At 47.8% G+C, this 25,954-nt stretch overlaps 1 protein-coding gene across 1 annotated transcript in view; it reads left to right on the top strand.

The window, feature by feature from the left end:
• vps50 (VPS50 subunit of EARP/GARPII complex) overlaps positions 1 to 25,954 on the top strand; it is a 180,435-nt gene that overhangs the window by 19,230 nt on the left and 135,251 nt on the right. Inside the window, exons 4-9 of the mRNA XM_084455729.1 lie at positions 462 to 533; positions 11,072 to 11,125; positions 22,589 to 22,659; positions 22,859 to 22,976; positions 23,474 to 23,509; positions 24,323 to 24,405. Coding sequence (XP_084311855.1) covers positions 462 to 533; positions 11,072 to 11,125; positions 22,589 to 22,659; positions 22,859 to 22,976; positions 23,474 to 23,509; positions 24,323 to 24,405 — 434 coding nt within the window. The remainder of the gene's footprint in view (positions 1 to 461; positions 534 to 11,071; positions 11,126 to 22,588; positions 22,660 to 22,858; positions 22,977 to 23,473; positions 23,510 to 24,322; positions 24,406 to 25,954) is intronic.

The following is a 25,954-nucleotide window of genomic DNA, read 5'->3' as shown; positions in this document are numbered from 1 at the left end:
CGCTCGGCTTTCCACCATCACTCAACTTTGATTCACTTTGCTGGCGGACGCACAATACTGAAGCTGCTTTCCACCGAATGCCTCCACTTTCTCTGAAATTAGTTTCTGTATTGAAGTGTGTGGGTGTGTGTGTGTGCGATATGCATACAATGTGTGTATACAGTACAGTGTGTGTGTGTGTGTGTGTGTGCATACAATGTGTGTGTACAGTATAGTGTGTGTGTGCATGCGTACGTGTGTTTGCTATATGCATACAGTGTGTGTGTGTGTGTTATATGCATACACTGTGTATACAGTACAGTGTGTGTGTGTGTGTGATATGCATACAATGTGTGTATACAGTACAGTGTGTGTGTGTGTGTGCAATATGCATACAATGTGTGTGTACTGTGTGTGTGTGTGTGTGTGTGTGTGTGTGTGTGTTTTCAGCACAGTTCTGTGTTTTCTTCTGCGTTTTGCAGAAACTCCCACCGGAGCTGAACCTGCTGGAACTGGAGGAGTACAGAGACAAGCTGAAGAGGCAGCAGGCAGCGGTGGGTGACACACACACGCACACACACACGCACACACGCACACGCACACACACACGCCACGCCACGCACACACAGACGTGTCAGACAATTAGCTTCTTTGGTGGAACCATGGAATATCTTGTTCAAGTCTATCATATCACCCCTCAAATGAACCTGGGATTTCGATGGACAAATTGACAGTTGACAAATGACAGTTGACCTGGCGTGGGAGCCTTGCCTCTGTGTGTAGGTTTTCCCCTCCCTCCCTCGGCGTCCATCCATCCACTTGTCCTCATCTCTCTCTCTCTACATCTGTCCCCCCCTCCCCCCTTCCACCCCTGCCATGTCCTTGTCCCACCCCCCTCTCTCTCTCTCTCTCTCTCCTCTCTCTCTCTCTCTCCTCTCTCTTTCTCTCTCTCCCTCCCTCCCTCTCTCCCTCTCTCTCTCTATCTCTCTCCCTCTCTCTCTCTCCCCCTCTCTCTCTCTCTCCCTCCCTCTCTCTCTCTCTCCCTCCCTCTCTCTCTCTCTCCTCTCTCTCTCTCTCTCTCTCCTCTCTCTTTCTCTCTCTCCCTCCCTCCCTCTCTCCCTCTCTCTCTCTATCTCTCTCCCTCTCTCTCTCTCCCCCTCTCTCTCTCTCTCCCTCCCCTCTCTCTCTCTCTCTCTCTCCCTCCCTCTCTCTCTCTCTCCCTCTCTCTCTCTCTCTCCCTCCCTCTCTTCATGGCAGTGTCAATGTCAGGGTGAGAGATAAGGACCCCCTTAGAAGTCCCTACACACACACACACACACACACACACACACACACACACAGACACACACACACACACACACACACACACACACACCCCTGCGTCCCAGGGGGCAGCGTGTCAGACCGAGCCCTCGGCCACATGAGACGGCTGCCTGACAGCGCAGGACAGTGATGGGTCACTTATAGGCTGCCTGCTAATATCCCCTTCAGTGAATGGGGAATAGAACATTTATCACTGCTAATATGCCCTTCAGTGAATGGGGAATAGAACATTTATCACTGCTAATATCCCCTTCAGTGAATGGGGAATAGAACATTTATCACTGCTAATATCCCCTTCAGTGAATGGGGAATAGAACATTTATCACTGCTAATATGCCCTTCAGTGAATGGGGAATAGAACATTTATCACTGCTAATATGCCCTTCAGTGAATGGGGAATAGAACATTTATCACTGCTAATATCCCCTTCAGTGAATGGGGAATAGAACATTTATCACTTCGGCCATATTAAGGGGGGCAAGCAATAAGTACCTCGTTGTAATTGGTGTTTTTCTTATTTTGGAAATATTGGAAGCACCTCTAACCAACTGCTTTTTACAAAACCCTCGCAAAAGTGGGCTGATAGAAAATGCAAACCCGCGTTTGTATTCGTTCTTTGATTGGGTGAAGAGGAGGAGCGGTTCCTGGACCAGTGCCTCTGAACTGGACTTTGTTTTCGGGGATTTGAACCCATGTGGTCGACCACGTGTGAGACTACCCACTACTCAAAACTGGACACGTACCAGTTCTGACGGTTGGGGTCTCCTAGACGGGGCCGTCGTGAGGGGGGTGCGAGGCCCTGTGAGGGGGGTTTGAGGCCCTGTGAGGGGGGTGCGAGGCCCTGTGAGGGGGGTGTGAGGCCCTGTGAGGGGGGTGCGAGGCCCTGTGAGGGCCTGTGAGGGGGGTGCGAGGCCCTGTGAGGGGGGCCCTGTGAGGGGGGTGTGAGGCCCTGTGAGGGGGGTGTGAGGCCCTGTGAGGGGGGTGTGAGGCCCTGTGAGGGGGGTGCGAGGCCCTGTGAGGGGGGTGCGAGGCCCTGTGAGGGGGGTGTGAGGCCCTGTGAGGGGGGTGCGAGGCCCTGTGAGGGGGGTGCGAGGCCCTGTGCCAAATTGGCACGTGAGGATCATAAATACGCACATGAGGCCTGGATTACACTACTGCGTTTTTCAAAAAAAATACCTGCATTTGCGCCTAGCAATTACACTACCGCAGCCACAACCACGCTCAAAATCCTTCTTCTTTTTTTCATTCTCTATTCAATAGTCTAATTCAGTCCAAATGACGTCCTTATAATCACTCCCTCACATTATAGATCCCATAATATGACGAGAGGTATTGAATGGGTTTATGTCAGCAATCCTGACCTGTAATCATTGAACAGTAGCCTAGGAATTGGTTCGTTCGTGTGTGAGTCAATGATCAAAAATCAAAATAGGAATTGGATAATGGAGTTTGGATTAGTGGAAAAAGTGAAAAGAGGAAGTTAGGAAGATGGGAGGTCCGTCTGGACGACCTGATGATGGTGAACTATAACCCGGCAGGCCTTATCCAGGCGTGGGGAACGCTGCGCTCACGCGCTGCCCTCCAGGGACAAGATGGCTGAATGGATGGGCTTCATTCAGGTTGGGAAGCAAAGGGAACTGTTTAAATTAATGGTAATATACCCAACTGAGTTCATGGAGTTTACAACCATTCATCTCTTACAATATACATAAATAAATAAGTAGAACAGCTAGACTATACTATTGTTATCACAAAAAGCAGGGAATGTGCTCCAGACAAACGAGGATGGAAATGTGGTATTTGTTTTGGATGGAAATGTATTTGTTGGTGACTGTTGGCGTTGGTTGCATGGCTCAACAGCTGCATTTTAAACTCACATTCTAGACTATGCTACTAGCCAAGAAAAATATTCCCTTGATCGCTGTAGCTCAAACTGGTAAATCACCTGTGTGATATGCTCTTTAATGGTGGTGTGATATGCGTTTTCGGGCGTGTTAGTGTGATAAGAGATCTGAACAGATGTTCACGTGCCATTTCACGTGTAATCACGGATCGTTTTCCCCGTTCAAAAACGTAGCCATGGACATCGGCGCTAGTGTGATCCAGGCATGAATCAAGGTCACACGCAGTATAATACAGCATTATCATGCACCAGCTATGGGTTTATAGTTTTTTAAAGGAAATAAAAACAACACCTTTTAGGTATGTTAAGTGGGAAGGTTTCATAAGCTAATACACACAAAAAAAAAATCTGCTCTCACAGATAGGCCTCACGCGAGGACCATGTTGATTAGTCTATGGCTGCGTTCCGAATTGCATACTACCCTACTATATAGTATGCCAAAACAGGATGTAGTATATCCCAATACATAGTATGCCACATGCAGTATGGCAAAAATACCAGGATGTCCTACTACATCCGGTCGTATTTTGCAGTATGCAAGCCAGCAGGCTGTTCTGGCTATTCTGACCCACAATCCTGTGCGCAGCGGAAATGTGCGTCACATGCGCGAGTTGACAGCTGTAGACGAATGTCACGTTACGGACAGCGACGGATGTGGGCAAATTTCAAGGCGCAATGTTATGACAAGGTAGTATGTCCCAATTGGATGACTACTGCTTGCAAAGTACGTACTTTCTAAGGGCAGCTGTATGTACGTACTGGTAGTAAGAATTATGTATTATGAAGTATGCGATTAGGCCCTAGCGAGGCTCATCTTGACTAGTCTATTAGGCCCTAGGGAGGCTCATCTTGACTAGTATATTAGGCCCTAGCGGGGCCCATCTTGACTAGTCTATTAGGCCCTAGCGGGGCTCATCTTGACTAGTCTATTAGGCCCTAGCGGGGCCCATCTTGACTAGTCTATTAGGCCCTAGCGAGGCTCATCTTGACTAGTCTATTAGGCCCTAGGGAGGCTCATCTTGACTAGTCTATTAGGCCTCACGCGGGGCCCATCTTGACTAGTCTATTAGGCCCTAGCGAGGCCCATCTTGACTAGTCTATTAGGCCCTAGCGAGGCCCATCTTGACTAGTCTATTAGGCCCTAGGGAGGCTCATCTTGACTAGTATATTAGGCCCTAGCGAGGCCCATCTTGACTAGTCTATTAGGCCCTAGCGAGGCCCATCTTGACTAGTCTATTAGGCCCTAGCGAGGCCCATCTTGACTAGTCTATTAGGCCTCACGCGGGGCCCATCTTGACTAGTCTATTAGGCCTCACGCGAGGCCCATCTTGACTAGTCTATTAGGCCTCACGCGAGGCCCATCTTGACTAGTCTATTAGGCCTCACGCGAGGCCCATCTTGACTAGTCTATTAGGCCCTAGCGGGGCCCATCTTGACTAGTCTATTAGGCCTCACGCGAGGCTCATCTTGACTAGTCTATTAGGCCCTAGCGAGGCCCATCTTGACTAGTCTATTAGGCCCTAGCGAGGCCCATCTTGACTAGTCTATTAGCCCTCACGCGAGGTCCATCTTGACTAGTCTATTAGGCCTCACGCGAGGCCCATCTTGACTAGTCTATTAGGCCCTAGCGAGGCCCATCTTGACTAGTCTATTAGCCCTCACGCGAGGCCCATCTTGACTAGTCTATTAGGCCCTAGCGAGGCCCATCTTGACTAGTCTATTAGGCCCTAGCGAGGCCCATCTTGACTAGTCTATTAGGCCCTAGCGAGGCCCATCTTGACTAGTCTATTAGGCCCTAGCGAGGCCCATCTTGACTAGTCTATTAGCCCTCACGCGAGGCCCATCTTGACTAGTCTATTAGGCCCTAGCGAGGCCCATCTTGACTAGTCTATTAGCCCTCACGCGAGGCCCATCTTGACTAGTATATTAGGCCTCACGCGAGGCCCATCTTGACTAGTCTATTAGGCCTCACGCGAGGCCCATCTTGACTAGTCTATTAGGCCTCACGCGAGGCCCATCTTGACTAGTCTATTAGCCCTCACGCGAGGCCCATCTTGACTAGTCTATTAGCCCTCACGCGAGGCCCATCTTGACTAGTCTATTAGCCCTCACGCGAGGCCCATCTTGACTAGTCTATTAGGCCCTAGCGGGGCCCATCTTGACTAGTCTATTAGGTCTCACGCGAGGCCCATCTTGACTAGTCTATTAGGCCCTAGCGGGGCTCATCTTGACTAGTATATTAGGCCTCACGCGAGGCCCATCTTGACTAGTCTATTAGGCCCTAGCGAGGCCCATCTTGACTAGTCTATTAGCCCTCACGCGAGGCTCATCTTGACTAGTCTATTAGGCCCTAGCGAGGCCCATCTTGACTAGTCTATTAGGTCTCACGCGAGGCCCATCTTGACTAGTCTATTAGGCCCTAGCGGGGCCCATCTTGACTAGTCTATTAGCCCTCACGCGAGGCCCATCTTGACTAGTCTATTAGCCCTCACGCGAGGCCCATCTTGACTAGTCTATTAGGTCTCACGCGAGGCCCATCTTGACTAGTCTATTAGGCCCTAGCGAGGCCCATCTTGACTAGTCTATTAGCCCTCACGCGAGGCCCATCTTGACTAGTCTATTAGGCCCTAGCGAGGCCCATCTTGACTAGTATATTAGGCCTCACGCGGGGCCCATCTTGACTAGTCTATTAGGTCTCACGCGGGGCCCATCTTGACTAGTCTATTAGGCCTTACGCGAGGCCCATCTTGCGCGAGGCCCTGTGCGGCCGCTGTGTTGACTCGACTCTAAATTGAGTTTGAGATTGTTTTCGTTGAGGGGCGCTACATGTGCGGTCGCTCATGATGAGGAGTGATTTGTGGTGTGTGCGTTTGTGTCCATCTATGATAGACTCACTAGACTCTCAGGGCCTACCTCTTCATCACCCAAGACACACACACACACACACACACACGGGTGAGTATGGATTGATTGGGTGAGTGTTCATTGATATTGAGCGGGACTCCTGGACTCCATGTTGAGGCCTTACTTAGCGGCCTGATTTAAATCTCTGTCTCTCCCTAATAAGCCAGAGTGACTAATTTCACCCAAGTCAATATGCACGGCTAAAAACACTCGCTACAACAGCAGCTGTGTTTACTCCCATTTCCACAAAGTGAGCAATTAGTGACAAGAAAGTCGATTATAGCTCTCCTTTTCCTCTGCTCCTGATTTCCCAGAAGCTGTTTTTGTTCATATTTTAATGCTAGTTCATCTTTGTGTTGCACGACATTGCATTAATAAAGTGCCCCAGTTGCCACTGAATATGGCTGATCCACAAAATCTGAACAAATCCGAAATGGCGGCTCGTTCATCATCATCATCATCATTCGTTTCCTTTTCTGACTAGCTGAGATCCTCCCCGACCCCTCGTGGCTCGCTCTGGAATCCTGGGAGGCGTAGTGCGTCTGCCACCGTGGCCTAGGACACGCCCCCTTCCGCAGGCCCCTCCCTTCGGAACCATTTTTGTTCCGACAAAGGTTGCGGTCGGTCAGTCGTCTAATCAATCAATCAAAGCTTTATTTGTATAGCGCATTTCATACACAGAGGCAACACAATGCGCTTTACAGAGAACAAGGGAGGAGGGCATACGACCCACTCTCTACATATTCCAGAGGGAAGCAAAAAAACAGTAATCACCCTGGGGCCAGATAAGTGAGCTTTAAAAAAAAATTTCCCTGACCCCTCTCAACAAGGCGATCGAGCAAGCTCCTGGAGTATGTTTGTCTAACGGCTAAGAACATTTATAGAGCAATAAATTACATTAAATTACATTTTCAGAGCAAGAAGGGCTAAAAACATCATAGGAGAGACATGGCAAACACTGGTGTATGTCTGTGTGTGCGTGAGTGTGCTTGGGTCCAGATAGAGGCAGGGGTTGGGGTAGGGAGGGGGTAGGAAAAGGATACGGACCCGGGTGAGGGGAAGGGGATCTGAGCCCAGGACTGGGGTATGTCTGTGTGTGCCTGGGTCCAGGTAGAGGCAGGGGTCGGGGGTAGGGTGGGGGTAGGACAAGGATACGGACCCGGGTGAGGGGAAGGGGGACTGGGCCCAGGTCCAGGCCTAAAGCCGGAAGTGGACTGGTGTATATCTGTGTGTTCGTGTGTGTGTGTTAACTAAATGCTACGACATCCACAGCAGACACAGGGGTATCTATCGGACTCAGGGTGGTCTGCGGGTGACAGTGGGGCATCCACTGGACCTGGTTAGAAGGTAGAGAGAGGCACTAGGGAGACGGGAGGCAGAAAAGGGTTAGTAGCATGCAGAGCCATACTGGTGGCGCCACCCGAAAGCATCCTTACTTCATGGAAGAGTTGCTCTGGTCGATGATGACGCAGAAACGTCAACAACTCAGCCTGCCGGTGAAGCGCGCTGGTCGCTAGCCGCGTCCTCCCCTTCCTGACGTCTACCTGTGTGGATGAGTAGTCAGTATTTCATCCACGCGTCACCATACTCCCTCGATTCTCCCCTGATTGGCTGAACGCTTGTAGACCACTTTGCTGCAGCTGGTGAAGGCCACTCATTCATTATTCCTCGTGTCCATCGACCGATTGTCCGCCGTAGAGTTCCTAATCTGACAAGGGCATCCCTCTGAATTACGAATGAAGCTCACCATTAGTTGATTACATCACTGCTGGCTGATCCCAGGCAGCGTGCGTCTCTGGGGGATCGTGGGTAAGCTCTGTCCAGGTGGTGCCAGGAGGTGGGCCAGGGCGCAATACAGATGGCTCTTTCATGGCTGGCTCTTTGCAGACAGATTCACTCATCCTGTCGCAGTCAGTGACGGACCCGGGGAAGAGTCACGCCTCACTGGCCACCAACGGGGGGCGATATGGGCTCGGTAAAGCTCTGTGAATCAGTGGGGAAAATGGTGATTGCATCCGAGGATATTTGTCAGCTACACACACACACAAACAGACAAACACACACAGACAAACACACACACACCTGCGAACATGTCGTCACACACGTACACATACAAAAACCACAAGCAGTGCTGTTGTCTTCGGCGTAGAGTGTTTCACAGCTGAGCTGTGTTTGTTCAGGGCTCTAGTTTGCGCCCATAGGTCCGGCCCACCTCCGTCTGGGCTCCGTACGACGGCCCTGCCCCTAGATCATCCTCCAACAGTGCCACCTGCCTCCATGACTGCTGAACCGCCCTGTGCTTCTCCCTAAGCCTTTCTGCTGGGGAAATCTGGCTGCGCTGACTGGACTCTAAATTGAGTTTGAGATTGTTTTCGTTGCATGTGCGGTTGCTCATGATGAGGAGTAATTTGACGCACACACACACACACACACACACACACACACACACACACACACACACACACACAGACATCCGGGCCCAACGTGAGTATGGATTGATGCACTGCATTGCATTGATACGTGAGCGGCGACGCCCCCCCGTCTCTCTCTCTCTCTCTCTCTCTCTCTCTCTCTCTCTTTCTCTCTTTCTCTCTCTCTCTCTCTTTCTCTCTCTCTCTTTCTTTCTCTCTCTCTCTCTCTCTCTTTCTCTCTCTCTCTTTCTCTCTCTCTCTCTCTCTCTCTCTCTCTTTCTCTCTCTCTCTCTCTCTCTCTCTCTCTTTCTCTCTCTCTCTTTCTCTCTCTCTCTCTCTCTCTCTCTTTCTCTCTCTCTTTCTCTCTCTCTCTTTCTCTCTCTCTCTCTCTCTCTCTCTCTCTCTCTCTCTCTCTCTCCCTCCCTCCCCCATGGACCTGGCTCTGGAGCAGCGTGCGCTCTGTGCCTGAGCGTGTCTGAGCGTGTAGGGAGGTCTGCCCGACGCATCAGTGGATGTGAGCTTCCCTCCATCCAGGAGCTATACAGCGACGCGAGCGCCAGTGACGCCCAAAGGGCCGCCACGGCCCGTTTCAGCTGCTGCCGCAAGCGGTGTGGCGCCCTCCAGGCCCGGACCCTCGGGCTTGTCATAGAAATTGTAGTTTCACGTTTCACCACGTCCTTTGTAATTCACCACCTCCCTCAACCTTTCACATAGCTGTGCTTATACAGGATGACCTCTCCAGGAGGTCGAGACATCTAGACGTTGTCTGCTCCAGAATAACCATCCTTTGTCCCTGCAAGAATTACCGTCTTTTCTCATGTCATGTGTCTGTATTCTCGACCACTGTTGATGACGCCTGCCATTTAATATAACGTGCACAATGGGTTAGCCAATCACATCCTGGAAGCGCCATACCTGTGTATTGCTTGAATATAAGGCCGTGCAAAATCAGACTGCGGCACTTCTCTTGGATGAACCACTCACGTGCGTTGTCCTGAAGTCCTTGCGCTCGTATGTTTTCTCAATAAACCAGACTTAACTTCTTTGAGCGAATCTTGGCAAATCCTTTTTGACTAGATCAGTTAAAAATCTTCTACAGGCTCCCGGACAGCTTTGTCCACCAGGCAGGCAACCAGGCAGGCAACCAGGCAGGCAACCAGGCTGTGCCACAGACGCACCCAAGACTGTGTAGACTCAAGACTGTGTACAAACACACACTAACATGCAAACGATGCACATTTCACGCACCTACACGTTACACACACACACACCATACTTTATTAACATCTTGTAAACTATTATTCTGTTGTCATTGTCAAGGATGAGGAGCCAGAACCTAAGCATTTTACTCACTTATTGTACAAGTATGAAGGATGTAATGACATAAATCTTGATACTACACCCTTACCTAGCGTACTGGCTTCCCCTCAGCAGAGACAAACTGATGAAATGTGTTCAAGGCGGCGTACTATTGCAGTTCGGTCTGTGTGTGCACGCTGCAATAGAACGCCCCTTTGAACACAGTAACACTTTGAACGTTCAGTATTCATGTGCTGTATTAACTGTGTGCAAGGGTGTTGGTTTAGCTTTTGTACAGCGTTCTTCTGCCACTGCTGTAGGCCCTTCACTGTAGCGTTTGTCTATGTCGAGTATGGGTGACAGTATGTGTGACACACACACCCCGCTGAATAAAACATCCGCATACCGTATAGGCCTCCGGCCCCCAGGGATAAAGTAGTGAAGGTTAAGCTAGACCGATGATGCTTACGTTTCTAATCACATCATATGCAGGGTTTTTCCTGCATAGAGGTTTTTTGGCGCCCCCCCCCCCCCCCAAGAGATTTTAGCCAGAGCCAAAGGAAAATCACCAGTTCCATAATGCTAAAAATTGAGAATAAAAATCGCAATTCAACCCCTCTCCAAATGTGTCTGATAGCTTGTTTTGAGTGCAGCCCATCCCTCTTTCTTGCATTGTCCACGGTTTAGACCACTAGTAATCGAGAGAACCTGTCTATGAATTATCAGCATCTTAAACATTTTGTCTTCATATCCACTGTGTCATAGTCTGGAGATTTCCCACGATTGTGAAAAGGTAGCTCAGTCAGAACGACAGCAAAGAATATAGGCCTATATATGCTGGTAGGCTACTCGCCATAAAACTGAGGGTTCCCCCCAAAATTGTGTGCGCATCACCCCCCCAAAGACCCATTCTGAACCAGGAAAAACCCTGATATGGCATAGTATATTCACCATATACATAATAATAATGAATAGAAATAATAATAACAATAATGATAAAACTTTATTCAATCTCATCGTCGGCATTCGGCCGTCCTCTGTCTTGTAGAGATTCTCGTCAGAAAGAGTCCTATAAGAGGAAGGTCACACTATTGTAGCAAAAGAGAGGAGAAAGAAGATAAAGTCTTCATTATCTTTGCCTTCTGTTATCCTCTTTCTTTCTTCACCTTCAATACGATACCAGTTAGATAATGGCCTCCGTCACCACTGGAATACGCCGTTTCTGACCACGTTGTCTATGCTTTTTCTGCAGGTTTCCAAAAAGGTTGCCGATCTCATTCTGGAGAAACAGCCCTCCTACGTCAAGGTAGGATTTTTATACCCTTTACATAAACGTCCTGCGGTTTTTTCCTCAAACAGGATGCCAACCACAGTACGGTTTACATTTCTACTTCGACTCAACTAACTCTGATCGATGCTTTTCTTTCTTTAGCTCCTCGGTGTTGTCAGAACTCTTGACTGTGCAGTTAGGATTGTGCCAATTTGCTTCATGTTTTTGTCGCCAAAGACGATGTGGGAAATGTTGTAACCATGGCGTGTTGTGCTGTGCCCATTCTTGTCATCATCATACTTGTCATTTGGTACTCTTGTTAGGTTACCTAGATACGTTTGAGTCCAAGTTTAGATTGTCTGAATCAAACACCTCGTGGTGAACTCGTGGTATTAGTTACTGTGGACATGGAGCATGTGGGAGTCCATTTTAGGCAGAATCCGGAATGTGAAGAGGTAGTGAGACCACCTTCCTTTGTCCCGTCTGAAAACCCAGCGCCGTCCAGATGTTTGACTTTCAGGTTTCCCCTTGCTCCATCAATGTCCCCAAATATATCCTTTATAATATATAATCCCGAATATATCCCTATTTTTTTTCTTCACTCACTTTAAAACAGCAGAGGCTATGTTTAGCCTTCGAACACACACCTATATCTAGTTCAATTATAGTGACTTTTGTCCCCTGTTCTGTTTCTCTCAGGTACTGATCTTAGCAACCCCCCCCAAAAAAGCAGCTGCCGTTTTGTCGGTTTCTAAGTCACTGCCTCGTGAGGTACTGTAGTTGGAGGTTTCATTCTCCTTCATATTCATCTGTGAGCTAGATTGTGAGCTAGATTTCTGAGAAACTATGGAAGATTAAAAATACAGATTCTTCTTCTTCTTGGTTTGGGTAGGTTGGTTGATTCGTCCTATCCCCCCAGGCTCGGGGCCGAGGGGTTATCCTTTTAGCACCCCGAGCCTGGGTGAGGGGGTCACCCGGGCTATATCCGGGCACACCTCCACACCTGGATGACGTGCTCTGCGGTTTGTTCCTCAGCGCCACACTCGCAGGCCGCACAGGACGCCAAGCCCCATCCGTGCATCGATGAGCGGAAGCGTCCGACACCGTTCCGGAGACGATTAAGCCTCACCCATGCTGGTCTGGGAAAGTCCATCCCGGTAGGGGAAGGACTGGTAGTCAGGATGAAATCACGGAGTCTGGAGGTGTTCGCCTCCCACTCCGCACACCAGGTGTAGTCCACCCATCCTGCCTCACTGATGTTAAGACCTCTGCATTGCTGCAGGAGATCCCATGCGGCAGGCACAAAAAGGTGTCTCGACTTGAGGTACCAGGAAGGCTCTGCTGTTGCAGTGAGCCTGTCGTAGAGCAGGTGGTTAGGCTCCACGGCCCGGCAGGCGAGACGTGCTGTGGTTCCTGTGCGGCGGAGGACAGCGGGCTGGATGCCTGCAAGAATGGGAAGGTTGTCCACAGGAGTGGGATGCAGGCATCCTGTCACGATGGCGCAAGGCTTCGTTGATAGGCGGATCGATGAGGCCGGTGTGAGCGCTGCAACACCAAACCAGTGCGCAATATTCCCTGGTCCAGTAGACCAAGGCTGGGGTGTTTTTGCGCCGGCGCCCCAGCCTGATCGGACCAGTCGCCTCATCAGTGCCACGCGAGCTGTTAACTTCTTGCGCAGTGACCTGAGGTGTCGATGGAACGCAAGCGACCTGTCCAATGTCACGCCGAGATAGATCGGCGCAGCATGGCAGGAGTGTTCCATCGATGTGTATTCGGAGCTCACGTTGGGCTTCCTTGTTGTTAACGACACCGTGCTGAGCTTAAATCTCCATTTCCGGAGGTGTTGCGCTAGTGCCTGCATGTCCTGGCTCAGGGTCTCCTCCACGGCCTGCCAGTCTCCAGCTGAGTACACCAGCGAGAGGTCGTCTGCGTAGGCGTACTTCCTGGTGACTGTGATCGGCAGGTCGTAGCTGTAGATATTATAAAAGAGGGGGGCTAGGACAGATCCCTGGGGGACGCCATTCTTAAGGCATTCTTAAGATAAAGATGAAGATGAAAGATGAAATCCACTTTATTTATTATTATACACAAGTTGCACAACACACACACACACACACACAGTGGCGTATTTAGGCATGGGCGACATGGGCAGCCTCCCATGGCGGCATCTCGCAGGGGGCGGCAAGAGGAGTAGAAAAAGAAAACGGAAGAAGAAGAAAAAACTGTGAAAAGTAAACAACCCCCCCGTCAACAAATCGCACGACAATCACAATTGCCTGTCAGCAACCCCCCGCCCCCCCCCCCCCATTAGTTTTATCATTTCACAATGATTAAAATAATGTTCCTTTCCCCCCCAAACTCATTTATCATCTGCTCATTAGGATGAGATTTTCAGACAATCATTTCTTGAGTGACAGAATTTAGACAAAGGTAAATGTCAGCCCTGGCGTACACCTGAACAGCCCCATCCTGTTTTTGAAGCAAATTACCCGAGTTAAACTGGAGCACACAGAGAGGCTGCGAGGAGAAATAGATTGGTACCAGAGCCTCGCCCCAGGCGTAATGAATTGCCCTGTGACGCATGGGCAGGTAAAGCAATGGAGACAGAATCTCTTGGCTGATATTTAATTATTTTGCCGTTCAGCCACTTACAGGGGGCATTGAAATTCCCATTAGTGCTTTGTCTCTCCTCCATGTCTCTCAAATTGACCAGCTCCCTAATACTCATCAAATAAGCTCAGACACTTTCTCCTCTAGGTTCTCCTAGTTAATGATAAATTGCATGTGTGTGTGTGTGTGTGCTTCTGTGTTAAGCTAATATTGGGCTATTTGAAAGTGCGTCTGTGAAAGTGAGTTGCTGTGTGTGTTAATGTGTGTTACATTGTGCTGCATATCCTTTAGTTTCTGCAGTCCTGTTCTCAGGAGTCCTAAGGCAGTCTCCACAGTCCTGTTCTCACGAGTCCTAAGGCAGTCCCCACACGGCTTCATTTGAAAGGGACGGGAGCTGATGCATAGTCAATTGTCAGGGGTCAGGGGTCGGGGAGCACAGGCATACATGAATACAGAACACTGTAAAAAGATGTCTCTGGTGACCAAACATTCTACTAACTCACCTTGACTCCGGTGTGTGCACGTGCGTGTGTGTGCACGTGCGTGTGTGTGCACGTGCGCGCGTGTCTCCATGTCTCCCGTCTCCTGCAGGCATAAGTTTGTGTTTGTGATCGCCCGCTTCCATGTGTCCATCTGTGCTTGCATGTGTGTGAACAGCCCTAGTGACATCACGTCTTCCCCTCTAAACCTCATACCTCCTATTTCTGTCTCTCTTTTTTGTGTGTTGGCTGTAAGCCGACACACCAAGAAGAGGGAATCCTATTTGTCGCTCCATCCCCTGTCGTTGTTGACCTGCAGTTCTATTGTTGCTACCACAAGAGGCAGTGGTCCCAGAACATCAAAACAAAAAGACTCCACAGATTTCCCAGGTCAGCGGTGGCAGAGTGGATAGTGAGCTGTTTATATTATACCTCCATGTGCGCTGCCCATCACCGCGAAGGTTGTGAGTTCAATCCTTGGTGTGGACATACCAAGGTACCATGACATATTTTGTCACTGGATGTTATAGAAGCGTGGGTCATATTTGTTAATTATAGACCCTTTTACAGCCTAGTCAGCACAAGTATGCGCACGCATTCTTGAAACAGTAGCAGAGGAAGACAGACGAAATCGCCATTATTAAGCATACGGACCAATACATCCATGGTACGGACTGGAATGAGGACATCATCAGAAATGCCTGCGTTTGCGGTGCCCATTTTATATCAGGTAAGTTATTTTGACAACCTGGTTTCACTGGAATGTCTGGTTGAAATGTCGCCCTTCTCAGTCCCGTTGTCGCATTCCGCTCACTCATGCCAGACAACAGTCTTTTGCTGGTCCATTCACAACGAGCACATCAGTGGGAATCTTGTTGGCGCGCTGCGCGCAATTTCTATTACTAGACTACTTCTTTTTTTTTTTTTTAAGCTATTTTGTAAAACTGATGAGGAGGCGAGGGGTGATTGTAATCACGCCTGTAATCCCCGTTACTATGCAAATGTAACTGTAATCTAGATTATATTTTAAATTTTACTGTAACGGATTACAGTTACTGTGTTTTTGTAATCTGATTACGTAACGGCGTTACATGTAATCCGTTACTCCCCAACCCTGCCTGTTGAGTACTATGTTTACAATTGTTCATTCATGATATTATTACAATTGACCTTTCAAATCTGCCTACACTTAGGTTACTTAGCTAATAACCATTTTAATTACAATTTACTTCTAAGGGCAAATACTTTACTTTCATATCTTCATATCAATATAATATCAAGATCCTAGTACAGGGGTGGCCAACCCGCGGCTCTTTGCCCGTCATTGTGCGGCTCCTCCATTCATTGATTAAAAAAAAAGTTGGCTTGCGGCTCTTCCATCCTTTCATTAAAAAAATAAATTCATTCATTCCTTAAGAAAGTTTCTCTCTCTCTCTCTCTAGTTTCGCTGTGCATTTCTTCCTGCCCATTTTAGTTTATTGCAGATTTGTCATAAAATCATAATGATTCGTTTCGCTAGGTCGTGAGGAAGTCGCATGAGAACCATTTCAAACCAATCATATAGGTAGCAAATCACCTTGGTAACAAAATAATTGTAAACAAAATAATTTGCTTTGCGTGGGTCATTCTCTTTTACGACAAAAGCTAGCCTAGGCTACTGTAGCCTACACAACCAAAGAATGGCTGGAAAGAAATGCGCAGCGAAAAGAAAATATGAAGACGAACACAGGACATTTTTTACCCGAGTGGGAGAGTCATTTTTTCTTCATAGAACGTAATGGTAAGCCATTCTGTCTGATATGCCAGACATCATTGGGACATTTCAAAGCCTCAAATCTCCAGCCCAGCCCAGTCCAGTCCAGTCCAGTCCAGTCCAGTCCAGTCCAGTCCAGTCCAGTCCAGCCCAGTCCAGCCTAACCCAGCCCAGCCCAGCCCAGCCCAGCCCAGCCTAGCCTAACCCAGCCCAGCCCAGTCCAGCCTAACCCAGCCCAGTCCAGCCTAACCCAGCCCAGTCCAGTCCAGCCTAACCCAGCCCAGTCCAGCCTAACCCAGTCCAGTCCAGCCTAACCCAGTCCAGTCCAGCCTAACCCAGCCCAGTCCAGCCTAACCCAGCCCAGCCTAGCCTAACCCAGCCCAGCCCAGCCTAACCCAGCCCAGCCCAGCCCAGCCCAGCCCAGCCCAGCCCAGTCCAGTCCAGTCCAGTCCAGTCCAGTCCAGTCCAGTCCAGCCTAACCCAGCCCAGCCCAGCCCAGCCCAGCCCAGCCTAGCCCAGCCCAGCCCAGCCCAGCCCAGCCCAGCCCAGCCCAGCCCAGCCCAACCCAACCCAACCCAGTCCAGTCCAGTCCAGCCTAACCCAGCCCAGTCCAGTCCAGCCTAACCCAGCCCAACCCAGTCCAAAATACATTATGTCAGAAAATATCTTGTTGTATGTATTAATTTTAAATAAATTAACTTTAAATGTATATTTAATGGACAATAACGTGTTTCTTCTTATTTTAGACTAGGGTGCCTTGGGATTTTAAGTACTTATGAAGGGTGCGGTGACAGAAAAAAAGGTTGAGAAACGCTGGTATATATGGTGTGGCTCTGGGTGGTACCACAGTCATTTTTGTGGCTCTTAGTCTCTGACTGGTTGGCCACCCCGTTCCTAGTAGATGTCCAAATAACCCACTGTGTCCTGGGTCTACTTATTCACCACCTAAAGGGAAGTGCAAAACAGCAAGTCATGACCTTTATCCAGAAACAAAAGTTGAACCCATTGCAGCAAAACACCCAACATTACAGGAATCAACAGTGTAACTGCTTTAGCCACTGACTGCTACCATTAATGTTATGGAAGCTGCTGCTAGTTGTTGTGAGCCCATGAGCTAGCTGGCTATCCCGCTCTCATTGTGCTGGATTAGCATTGGAAGCATTGGAACTGATGTGTCCAGGTGACAAGACCCATCTTTATTTATCAGACATTACCGTCCTACCGCTACCATTAATGTTATGGAAGCTGCTGCTAGTTGTTGTGAGCCCATGAGCTTACTGGCTATCCCACTCTTATTGTGCTGGATTAGCATTGGAACTGATGTGTCCAGGTGACAAGACCCATCTTTATTTATCAGACATTACCATCCTACCAGTCCCGCACAGAAACAAGCCAGCCAACACACATAAGCCAGGCTGGCCTTCATATAGACTCGTATCCCAGCATGCACCTGGGGCTCAACTAGATCCCCTCACTGCATCCTCCTGAGCTGTCGGAAGAAACTCAAACTCCCATCGCCCACTAACTCCCTTCCTCTCAGCAGGCTAACAAACTGAAATGGGAATTGTAGTATTATACTACTATGACTGACCCTAGCCTCAGGCTCCTCTGGCATGCTAGCTAGCAGCACCGTAAGCTTGCCAGCTAAGTAGCCTGCATCTGTCTCTGCTCAACACAGAGGCTTAAATGGCTGTGGGACTGGGTAGTTGTGGTTGGCCCTCCCGTGTTGGAGCAGAGTGAGGCCTGGTGGACTGGGACCAGGCGGCTCTGCTCTCAGCCAGGGAACAGGATGTGGGGGAGGGAGCTCTTCCTGGATCCATTCCCTCAGGGTTCTGCTCTCCTTCCAGAAGCCTTGCCTGTACATAACCATAGAACTGGGGCTGGATGTCTTCACTTCTGGGTTGGTTTCCTTTGGTTTTCCCCCTTCACTCATTTTGTTCTCTCCCCCATTATTTCTATTCTCTCTTCTTATTTTGTTCCTGTTTGGAGCGTGCTTTGTATCATTTTTGTTTTCCTAGTGTTTGTTTTCTGTTTTTTTTCTTGTTTGTTTTCTGTTTTTTTCTTGTCCTGTTCACATGTATTGAGTGTACATAGTCTCAATTTTGATTATTGTTGATTATAGTGGAGCTTTGTACAAGCCCTCGTGGCTTTATTCTCCTCTTAGCACTGTCTTTATTATGTGCTGAATACATAAACTAAACACATAGCCCAGAATTGGGGCGTTAAAAAAAAGATGATCATACTAAAGCATCCCCACTGGCTCCCTGTGAAGAAGATTGATCACAGGACCCTACATGGCCCTGGCCATTCCTACCTATCCCTGCTTCTTCAGCCCCTCTGTGCTGCACGACCCCTCTGTTTCTTTCTCTGACTCTGGCCTACTTGTACTAGCTTTGAGAGACCATCCTGACCGCGCAAGCTCACATTCTGTTTCTCTATGTAGCTGTGCTTGTAGTCCCCAGACTAAAAATGATCCACCATGAGAGGCGGGGCCTGTCCCTCTAGTGCACCTCCCTCGTGGGATAGCCTTTCCCCCAATGACAGAGAGGCTGAAAACTCACTCATTTAAAGCCTATAATAGGTGTGTATACCTTTATACTCCTCTGTGTACAGTATGCTCTGTATCTAAATGTTTTAATTTGCACTGTTTTTCACGTTCTATCATAAGTTCTGGGAGTTCTATCATAAGTTCTGGGAGTTCTATCATAGGTTCTGGGAGTTCTATCATAAGTTCTGGGAGTTCTATCATAGGTTCTGGGAGTTCTATCATAAGTTCTGGGAGTTCTATCATAGGTTCTGGGAGTTCTATCATAAGTTCTGGGAGTTCTATCATATGTTCTGGGAGTTCTATCATAAGTTCTGGGAGTTCTATCATAAGTTCTGGGAGTTCTATCATAGGTTCTGGGAGTTCTATCATAAGTTCTGGGAGTTCTATCATAGGTTCTGGGAGTTCTATCATAAGTTCTGGGAGTTCTATCATATGTTCTGGGAGTTCTATCATAAGTTCTGGGAGTTCTATCATAAGTTCTGGGAGTTCTATCATATGTTCTGGGAGTTCTATCATAAGTTCTGGGAGTTCTATCATAAGTTCTGGGAGTTCTATCATAGGTTCTGGGAGTTCTATCATAGGTTCTGGGAGTTCTATCATATGTTCTGGGAGTTCTATCATAGGTTCTGGGTCACAGGGTCATCACACTGCAGTGCAGGAGTATATGGACTCAGTCAGGTGTCTGTTATGTGACACCTTCAACCGGCGCCCCAGCCTGATCGGACCAGTCACCTTGTCAGCGCCACACGAGCTGTTAACGTCTTGCGCAGTGACTTGAGGTGTCGGCGGAACAAAGTTTATCTGTATTGAGCATAATCTTGGAGCTGGCAGCAACATGTCACTGTAACTGTACACATACATTACATGTGATAAATAAATAAATTTAATCTAGTTAAGTTCAATGACGGGAACATTGTCCACAAGCAGGTGCACTCTCTCCAGCACCAAACACCAAACCGGGTTGATATTTGTACCACGATGGAGTGGACAAAGGAAAAAAGTATACAGAAATTGCTGCAGCCCTTGAAATGTAGTCTTGAAATAATGACCCTACAATATTCCAGTCTTTGTGAAATCTTTTAGCCTGTGACTAAAATCCTGACACGTCTATTTTAAGATGTGAGAGGATGTCAGACTCTGGTATTTTCAAAGTATTTTCAAAGTCTTCTAGTGTATTGTAGGCATAAGGTGCAACCTCTTCTCTCTCAGGCTCACACTGAAAGACTCAGGCATGCTTTTATCACTAGGCTGGATTATAGTTACTTGTCTGGTCTACCAAAAAAAGCTATTAGTAAACTATAAATGATACCGAATGCTGAAGCACAAGTTCTCACCAAGCCTAGACAGAGAGCACCCATCACACCAGTCTTAACATTGATTTTGATAGATTTTAAGATTATTATTTTACTAGTCTATAAATCACTCCATGGTCATGCACAAATACATTTCAGGGACATTATAGACTTCAAGCATTTTCAATCTGGCTGAATGTCCTCTCGTGTGTCTAATTAGTGGATTAGTAACAGCTGTGGTGCCACATTGCACTTTGGACATTTTTGTGGACCAATACCAACCAACCGACTGAGCGAGCTAGAGCTGCGAGTGGCCGCAAAAAAATAACGCATACGGGATGAAATTCACATGGGGTTGAAAGACCGTGGTCATGCTACAGTACACTGAAATAGAGACATGTACAGTAACTTCTTGCCATAGTAAATGTTATAATAATAACATCGCTGAACATGTCATTTGTATACCCGTTTCTCTCATTAAGTGTATGTTCAAATGAGCATAAATCTTTCGGTGAATTCTGGTAGCCTGGTAAACCAGACTCATAGTGATTAAAAAAACATTTTCACAATAAGACTTAACTCGCTCTGGGCGGTGTCCAATGGGTGGGAGTACTTGCCTTGACGGACAAACTCCTTCAGCCAATCAGTGTAACAAAACATACAGTAGACCAAATCCAGTCGGAAGAACGGCAAAAGCATCTTTTCCGCTGAGAAACTCTGCTAGTGTATTCTTTTTTTCTTCTTTAATTGCTATTTCTGCCATAACTTATGGCTGTGTTTATTCTTCTAATGTTAATGTTACCGCTCATTGCTTCAGGAGCTGCCATTGCTGTTCTACTACTAGCTGACTCCTGTATTTCAATCTACAGGAACCAATCAGGGACTGGGGGCGGAACAGCTGTTAGAATGCAGTCTCCCGATTGGTGCCCCATTTTCTGGGAAAACCCAAATCACTCTGGACAGATGAAAGTCTCGAAAAAGTATTTTTTTTCTATGCCGATGAGTCTGGTTTACCATTCTAGAATTCTGGAGCTCATTGAGGTTGACACGGGGGGCGTGGCAGTGAAGAGTTGAGTCGATTCAAGTTGAGGTGGGGAAATGCGTTGGTAAAAGGGCTGAAACTGTGGAAACCTTTAAGTGAGATCTTAAAACATACCTTTTTGATCTCTACTGTGTACGTAGGTTGTTACTATTATCTAGCTAACATAGTCGCCATTCTATTTTATTTATTTGTAACATTTTTCGGTGTTATGTTTCTTATAATGTTATATTTATGCGATCTGATTATCCCCTAGTGTGCAGTGCACCCATCAATAGCGAGCTCTAATGAAGCTTGTTTTGAGCTAATGAATTGTTAGTGAGTTTAGACATCAAACAATGTGCCTAGCGTCGACTTCAAAAAGAGTTTGCATGGCAGCCTCACCAAACCGTCCAGCTGGATGATCAAGATGCCAGCATCGCCGCACCCTTGAATGGTAAATGGACTGCACTTATATAGCGCTTTTCCACCTTAGCGGCACTCAAAGCGCTTTACAATGGCCTCTCATTCACCCATTCACACACCAATGGCGGCAGCTGCCATGCAAGGTGCTAACCTGCTCATTGGGAGCAATTTGGGGTTAGGTGTCTTGCTCAAGGACACTTCAACATGTGGACAGTCGGAGCTGGGATTTGAACCACTGACCCTTCAATCATTGAACGACCCGCTCTACCAACTGAGCTACAGTCGCCCCTTGAAACAAAGACGTTGTGTGAACACTGTGTTTGGAGCGGTTCTGGGAACTTGGTTTCAACACTGCTGTGTAACCACAGATCAGGAGGCGTGATTATCCAAAGGGGGGACAGCAGAATGAGATGGTTTATGAGTTCCTCCTGGGACGAACCCCTACTCAGTTACAGCTTTGTGTCTTTTTATTTTTTTTATTTTTTTTTTATCTCTCAGTCGATTTTCCACCCTGTACGAAATACACTTAACAGTTGATTTAAAACATGACAGTGTTACGATGTTTGCTTCAACACTGCCTCTTTTCTGTGAAGTGGTTGAATTACGAAGAGGAGATCAGGGGACGAGTGTTTTCCTACCTCTGGCGGGGACAGCTGGGTCTTCAGTTAGAGGATGACAGAAAACAGGGCTTGGGCCTTAGCTGAGGGCATGTCCCTTCCCTTTGAAGAGGCTGACCCGACTCTCGGCTCTTCTCATGAAGTGAAGCCGCCCATTCCCTCTTTCCCTCAGGGGTTTTCCGCTTTTTAACCCGATTTTGTGAATGTCGGGATCACATGGTATTCTGGTGCTCAATACACAGTCGGTTAGATAAGATAATTGTGACATTCTTTCCTACTTTCTCAAAGCACACAGTGGAGTGTATCAGGGAAACAGGCTGTAGTTGTGTGTGTTTGTCACGTTCTATCATAGGTTCTGGGAGTTCTATCATAGGTTCTGGGAGTTCTATCATAAGTTCTGGGAGTTCTATCATAAGTTCTGGGAGTTCTATCATAGGTTCTGGGAGTTCTATCATAGGTTCTGGGAGTTCTATCATAGGTTCTGGGGCATTCTTTCCTACTTTCTCAAAGCACACAGTGGAGTGTATCAGGGAAACAGGCTGTAGTTGTGTGCGTGTGTCCATCGGTCCGTCTGTCCATATCCTTTCTGAGTTGACCCCAATAAAGACTGAGCCCGTGGGCACTGACGAAACATCACACGTGCCGTCATGGATAAAAATAATCTGTTTTAATTGGTCTGTCTGGTTAAATAATAACACATATGAAGCAAGCACAGACTAACTTTTAACCTGCTTCAACGTTGTCGCTGTCTTGCAGGAGCTTGAGAGGGTGACATCTTTACAGACTAACCTGCAGCTGGCAGCTGTGATCTGCACAAACGCGAGGAGGTAAGTACTCTAACACCATGTGTGGAATGCCTTGGCAAAGCCCAGTACATGAATTGTACATTAATAGCATTGCCCTGTGGGAATCATATGAATTCACCTGGATGCTAACTTTGTCGGTATACTGTCGATTGCCATCGCATGCTGTTTTGAAAACGACGCGCGTGGAGAATGTGGCATTGACGTCATTTCCTGTGTCTAGGCAGCTGAGTGTTGCGAAGGAGGGCTTTACTGGCGCCAGTCTGGGTCTGCTGGCCAATCAGAGGAGGAGGCAGCTGCTGACGGGCCTGCTGAAGTCGCTGAGGACCATCAAGACCCTGGTAATAGCTGTGTCACCACACATGCAAACACACGTAAATGGTAAATGGACTGCACTTATATAGCGCTTTTATCCAAAGCGCTTTACAATGAAGGCCTCTCATTCACCCATTCACACACAAACACATTCACACACCAATGGCGGCAGCTGCCATGCAAGGCGCTAACCTGCTCATTGGGAGCAATTTGGGGTTCGGTGTCTTGCTCAAGGACACTTCGACATAGTCAGGAGGAGCCGGGATTCGAACCGCCGACCCTACGATCATTGGACGACCCGCTCTACCTCCTGAGCTATTCAGCCGTATACAGTACACACGCACACACGCACACACACAAACGCTCGTCTTACTAAAGTGCTACAGTATAATTAAGTCGGTTATCCATCTGTTGGATAGATGCCAACTGTGATGTTGTAGTGGGGAATGCAACTTCTCTACTCGTCTACTGTGATGTTGTAGTGGAGAACCTAACTTCTCAGATTTTCTATTTTCTTTAACAGCAAAGGACAGATGTAAGACTCAGCGAGATGCTTGAGGTAAGACACGCACACACACACAGAATGGTAAATGGTAAATGGTCTGCACTTATATAGCGCTTTTCCACCTTAGCGGCACTCAAAGCGCTTTATAATGGCCTCTCATTCACCCATTCACACACACATTCACACACCAATGGCGGCAGCTGCCATGCAAGGTGCTAACCTGCTCATTGGGAGCAATTTGGGGTTAGGTGTCTTGCTCAAGGACACTTCGACATGTGGACAGTCGGAGCTGGGATTCGAACCACTGACCCTTCGATCATTGAACGACCCGCTCTACCAACTGAGCTACAGTCGCCCCTTGAAACAAAGACGTTGTGTGAACACTGTGTTTGGAGCGGTTCTCCACACACAGACTGTACACACACTGCACGCACGCACACACACACCCACACACAAGACGGTGCTGCAAAGGTCAATCATCAAAAAGCTAGTGATGCAAGGCTAAGTCGGAGGCATGTTGATGATGAGACCCAGATCCTCACAGTTCCTGAGGGACCAGGATCTGTAGCTACTTAGCTTGGCTTAGTGAGATTGTAAGGTGAGCCAGTTGAACCCAGCCGCCGGCCATGTGGAACTGTTGTTCAGGTGAGATCTGACGCAAACAAGTGGTTTTGTTGGACAAACCAGACAGAGAAAAACATAGAGGGAATAAACCCTCTCTGGGATTCATCTGTGCTTTCTCTGACGTTTGTACGGCCGCACACGCACACACGCACACACGCACACGCACACGCACACACACACAGATGCAAAGCTGGGAACAGAAACGACCTTGGTTGACCTGTTTCTCTGCGTTCTCTCTTGTAGGAGGAGGACTACCCAGGGGCCATTCAGCTGTGTCTGGAATGCCAGAAGGCCGCCAGCACCTTCAAACACTACAGCTGCATCAGGTATGCCAGGACTCCCACCTTCTCCCCTGGGTCTCTCTCTCTCTCTCTCTCTCTTTCTCTTTCTCTCTTTCTCACTTTCTCTCTCTCTCTCTCTCTCTCTCTCTCTCTACCTCTCTCCTTTTCTCCCCCCCATCTTTCCCTCTCTCTCTTTTTCCATCTCTCTTCCTTGCTGGCCGCTCTCTCTACTGCCAAAACATTGAAAAACATGGAAAGGTAGCTCTCACCCAAACACGTTATCCGGACCCGGTTGCTGTAATGGCCAAGTTTGGTCCAGGCCTTCGTAGTAAAAGCAGCAGCGTGGTGTTTTCATCAGACAGGGCTTCGAGAGGGGGTGGGGGGGGGGGGGGGGGGTCGATAATCTACTGACACATTTAATGGCCTGTCATTATCATCATTAAGCCGCCACCTCCTCTTGGGGACCGGGGGGTGGTTGTGTGTGTGTGTGTGTGTGGGGGGGGGGGTTGAGTGCCTGAAAAGCATCCATTTGTGTGTGTTGGACTGGATTTGGGCCCGCTGCTCTCGTCTGTGTCATTTCTCTCTTGCTCTCCATCTTCCTCTATCTCTCTCTTGCTCTCTCTCTCTCCATTTCTACAGCCTCCGTCACCCTACAGTTCTGTGCACATAAATACAGGAAAATCACGTCTCGTATTGATTCAGTATTGAAAGTGTGTTTTATTTTTCTATACTGGGCAATCCTGTATTAACGGTAAAGACTTGCCAACCATTGATTGGAGCCATGACGAGGCTCACTCACCCACTGAATTCAGTGTTTCCGCTGGTAAGGTTTTGCCGTGGTGTCGCGCCACGGCAAAATCCTTGCCGCCACACCATACATTTGATACAAAAAAATAATAATACAAATTACTCTATACTGTTTATTACAGTCTTAAATTTAAAACTTAAATATTTCTGCCTAAATGCACCTTCAAAATCATGACAATATCGTGCCCGCATTTTTATTTTCAACAATAGCTTGGGTTAATGCTGCTTTCTGTGGTCAAGTCAAAAGAGCCTATTACAAAATAATGTAGGCGAGTGTTTAACCAGTGTTTGAATTGGACCAAAATATGCTGGTAGGCTACCTAGCCTACTCCTCACTAGGGTACATAGCAGTTTAAAATATATGAATGTTTGTAATCAATAAGTGGACTCATATACAGCCTAGATCTAGAGAACGTTCCAGTAAGAAGTGTCGACAGCTCCTGCCCATCTCTGGCCTATTTGATCTTATCATTCGCTGATGAGAACTGGCGGATCCTAAAGTCTACATTTTCCAGATGGACATCCGACAATATTTGAAGAGGAACAGAAAGTAGAATGATGTTGAGAGCAGTCAGGTAGGCTAGTCCTGCTATCGTTTTCAGTTTGTATGTAGCAAGTGCACATGTGGGCCAAATGCATGATCATCAGTAGGTTGAAGAACCAGCCATCAGGATAATCAGATCTGACTGTAGAGTAGGGATGGGAATTGAAAACCGGTTCTTGTTGAGAACCGGTTCCGAGTGAATCGATTCCTTGGAATCGTTGGACAAAATCCTTAACGATTCCG

The sequence above is a fragment of the Borostomias antarcticus genome (genome assembly GCF_949987555.1).
Source record: "Borostomias antarcticus genome assembly, chromosome: 21".
Classification (NCBI taxonomy): Eukaryota; Metazoa; Chordata; class Actinopteri; order Stomiiformes; family Stomiidae; genus Borostomias; species Borostomias antarcticus.
The sequence above is the reverse complement of the archived record's forward strand: the minus strand, read 5'-3'. Positions and strand labels throughout refer to the sequence as shown.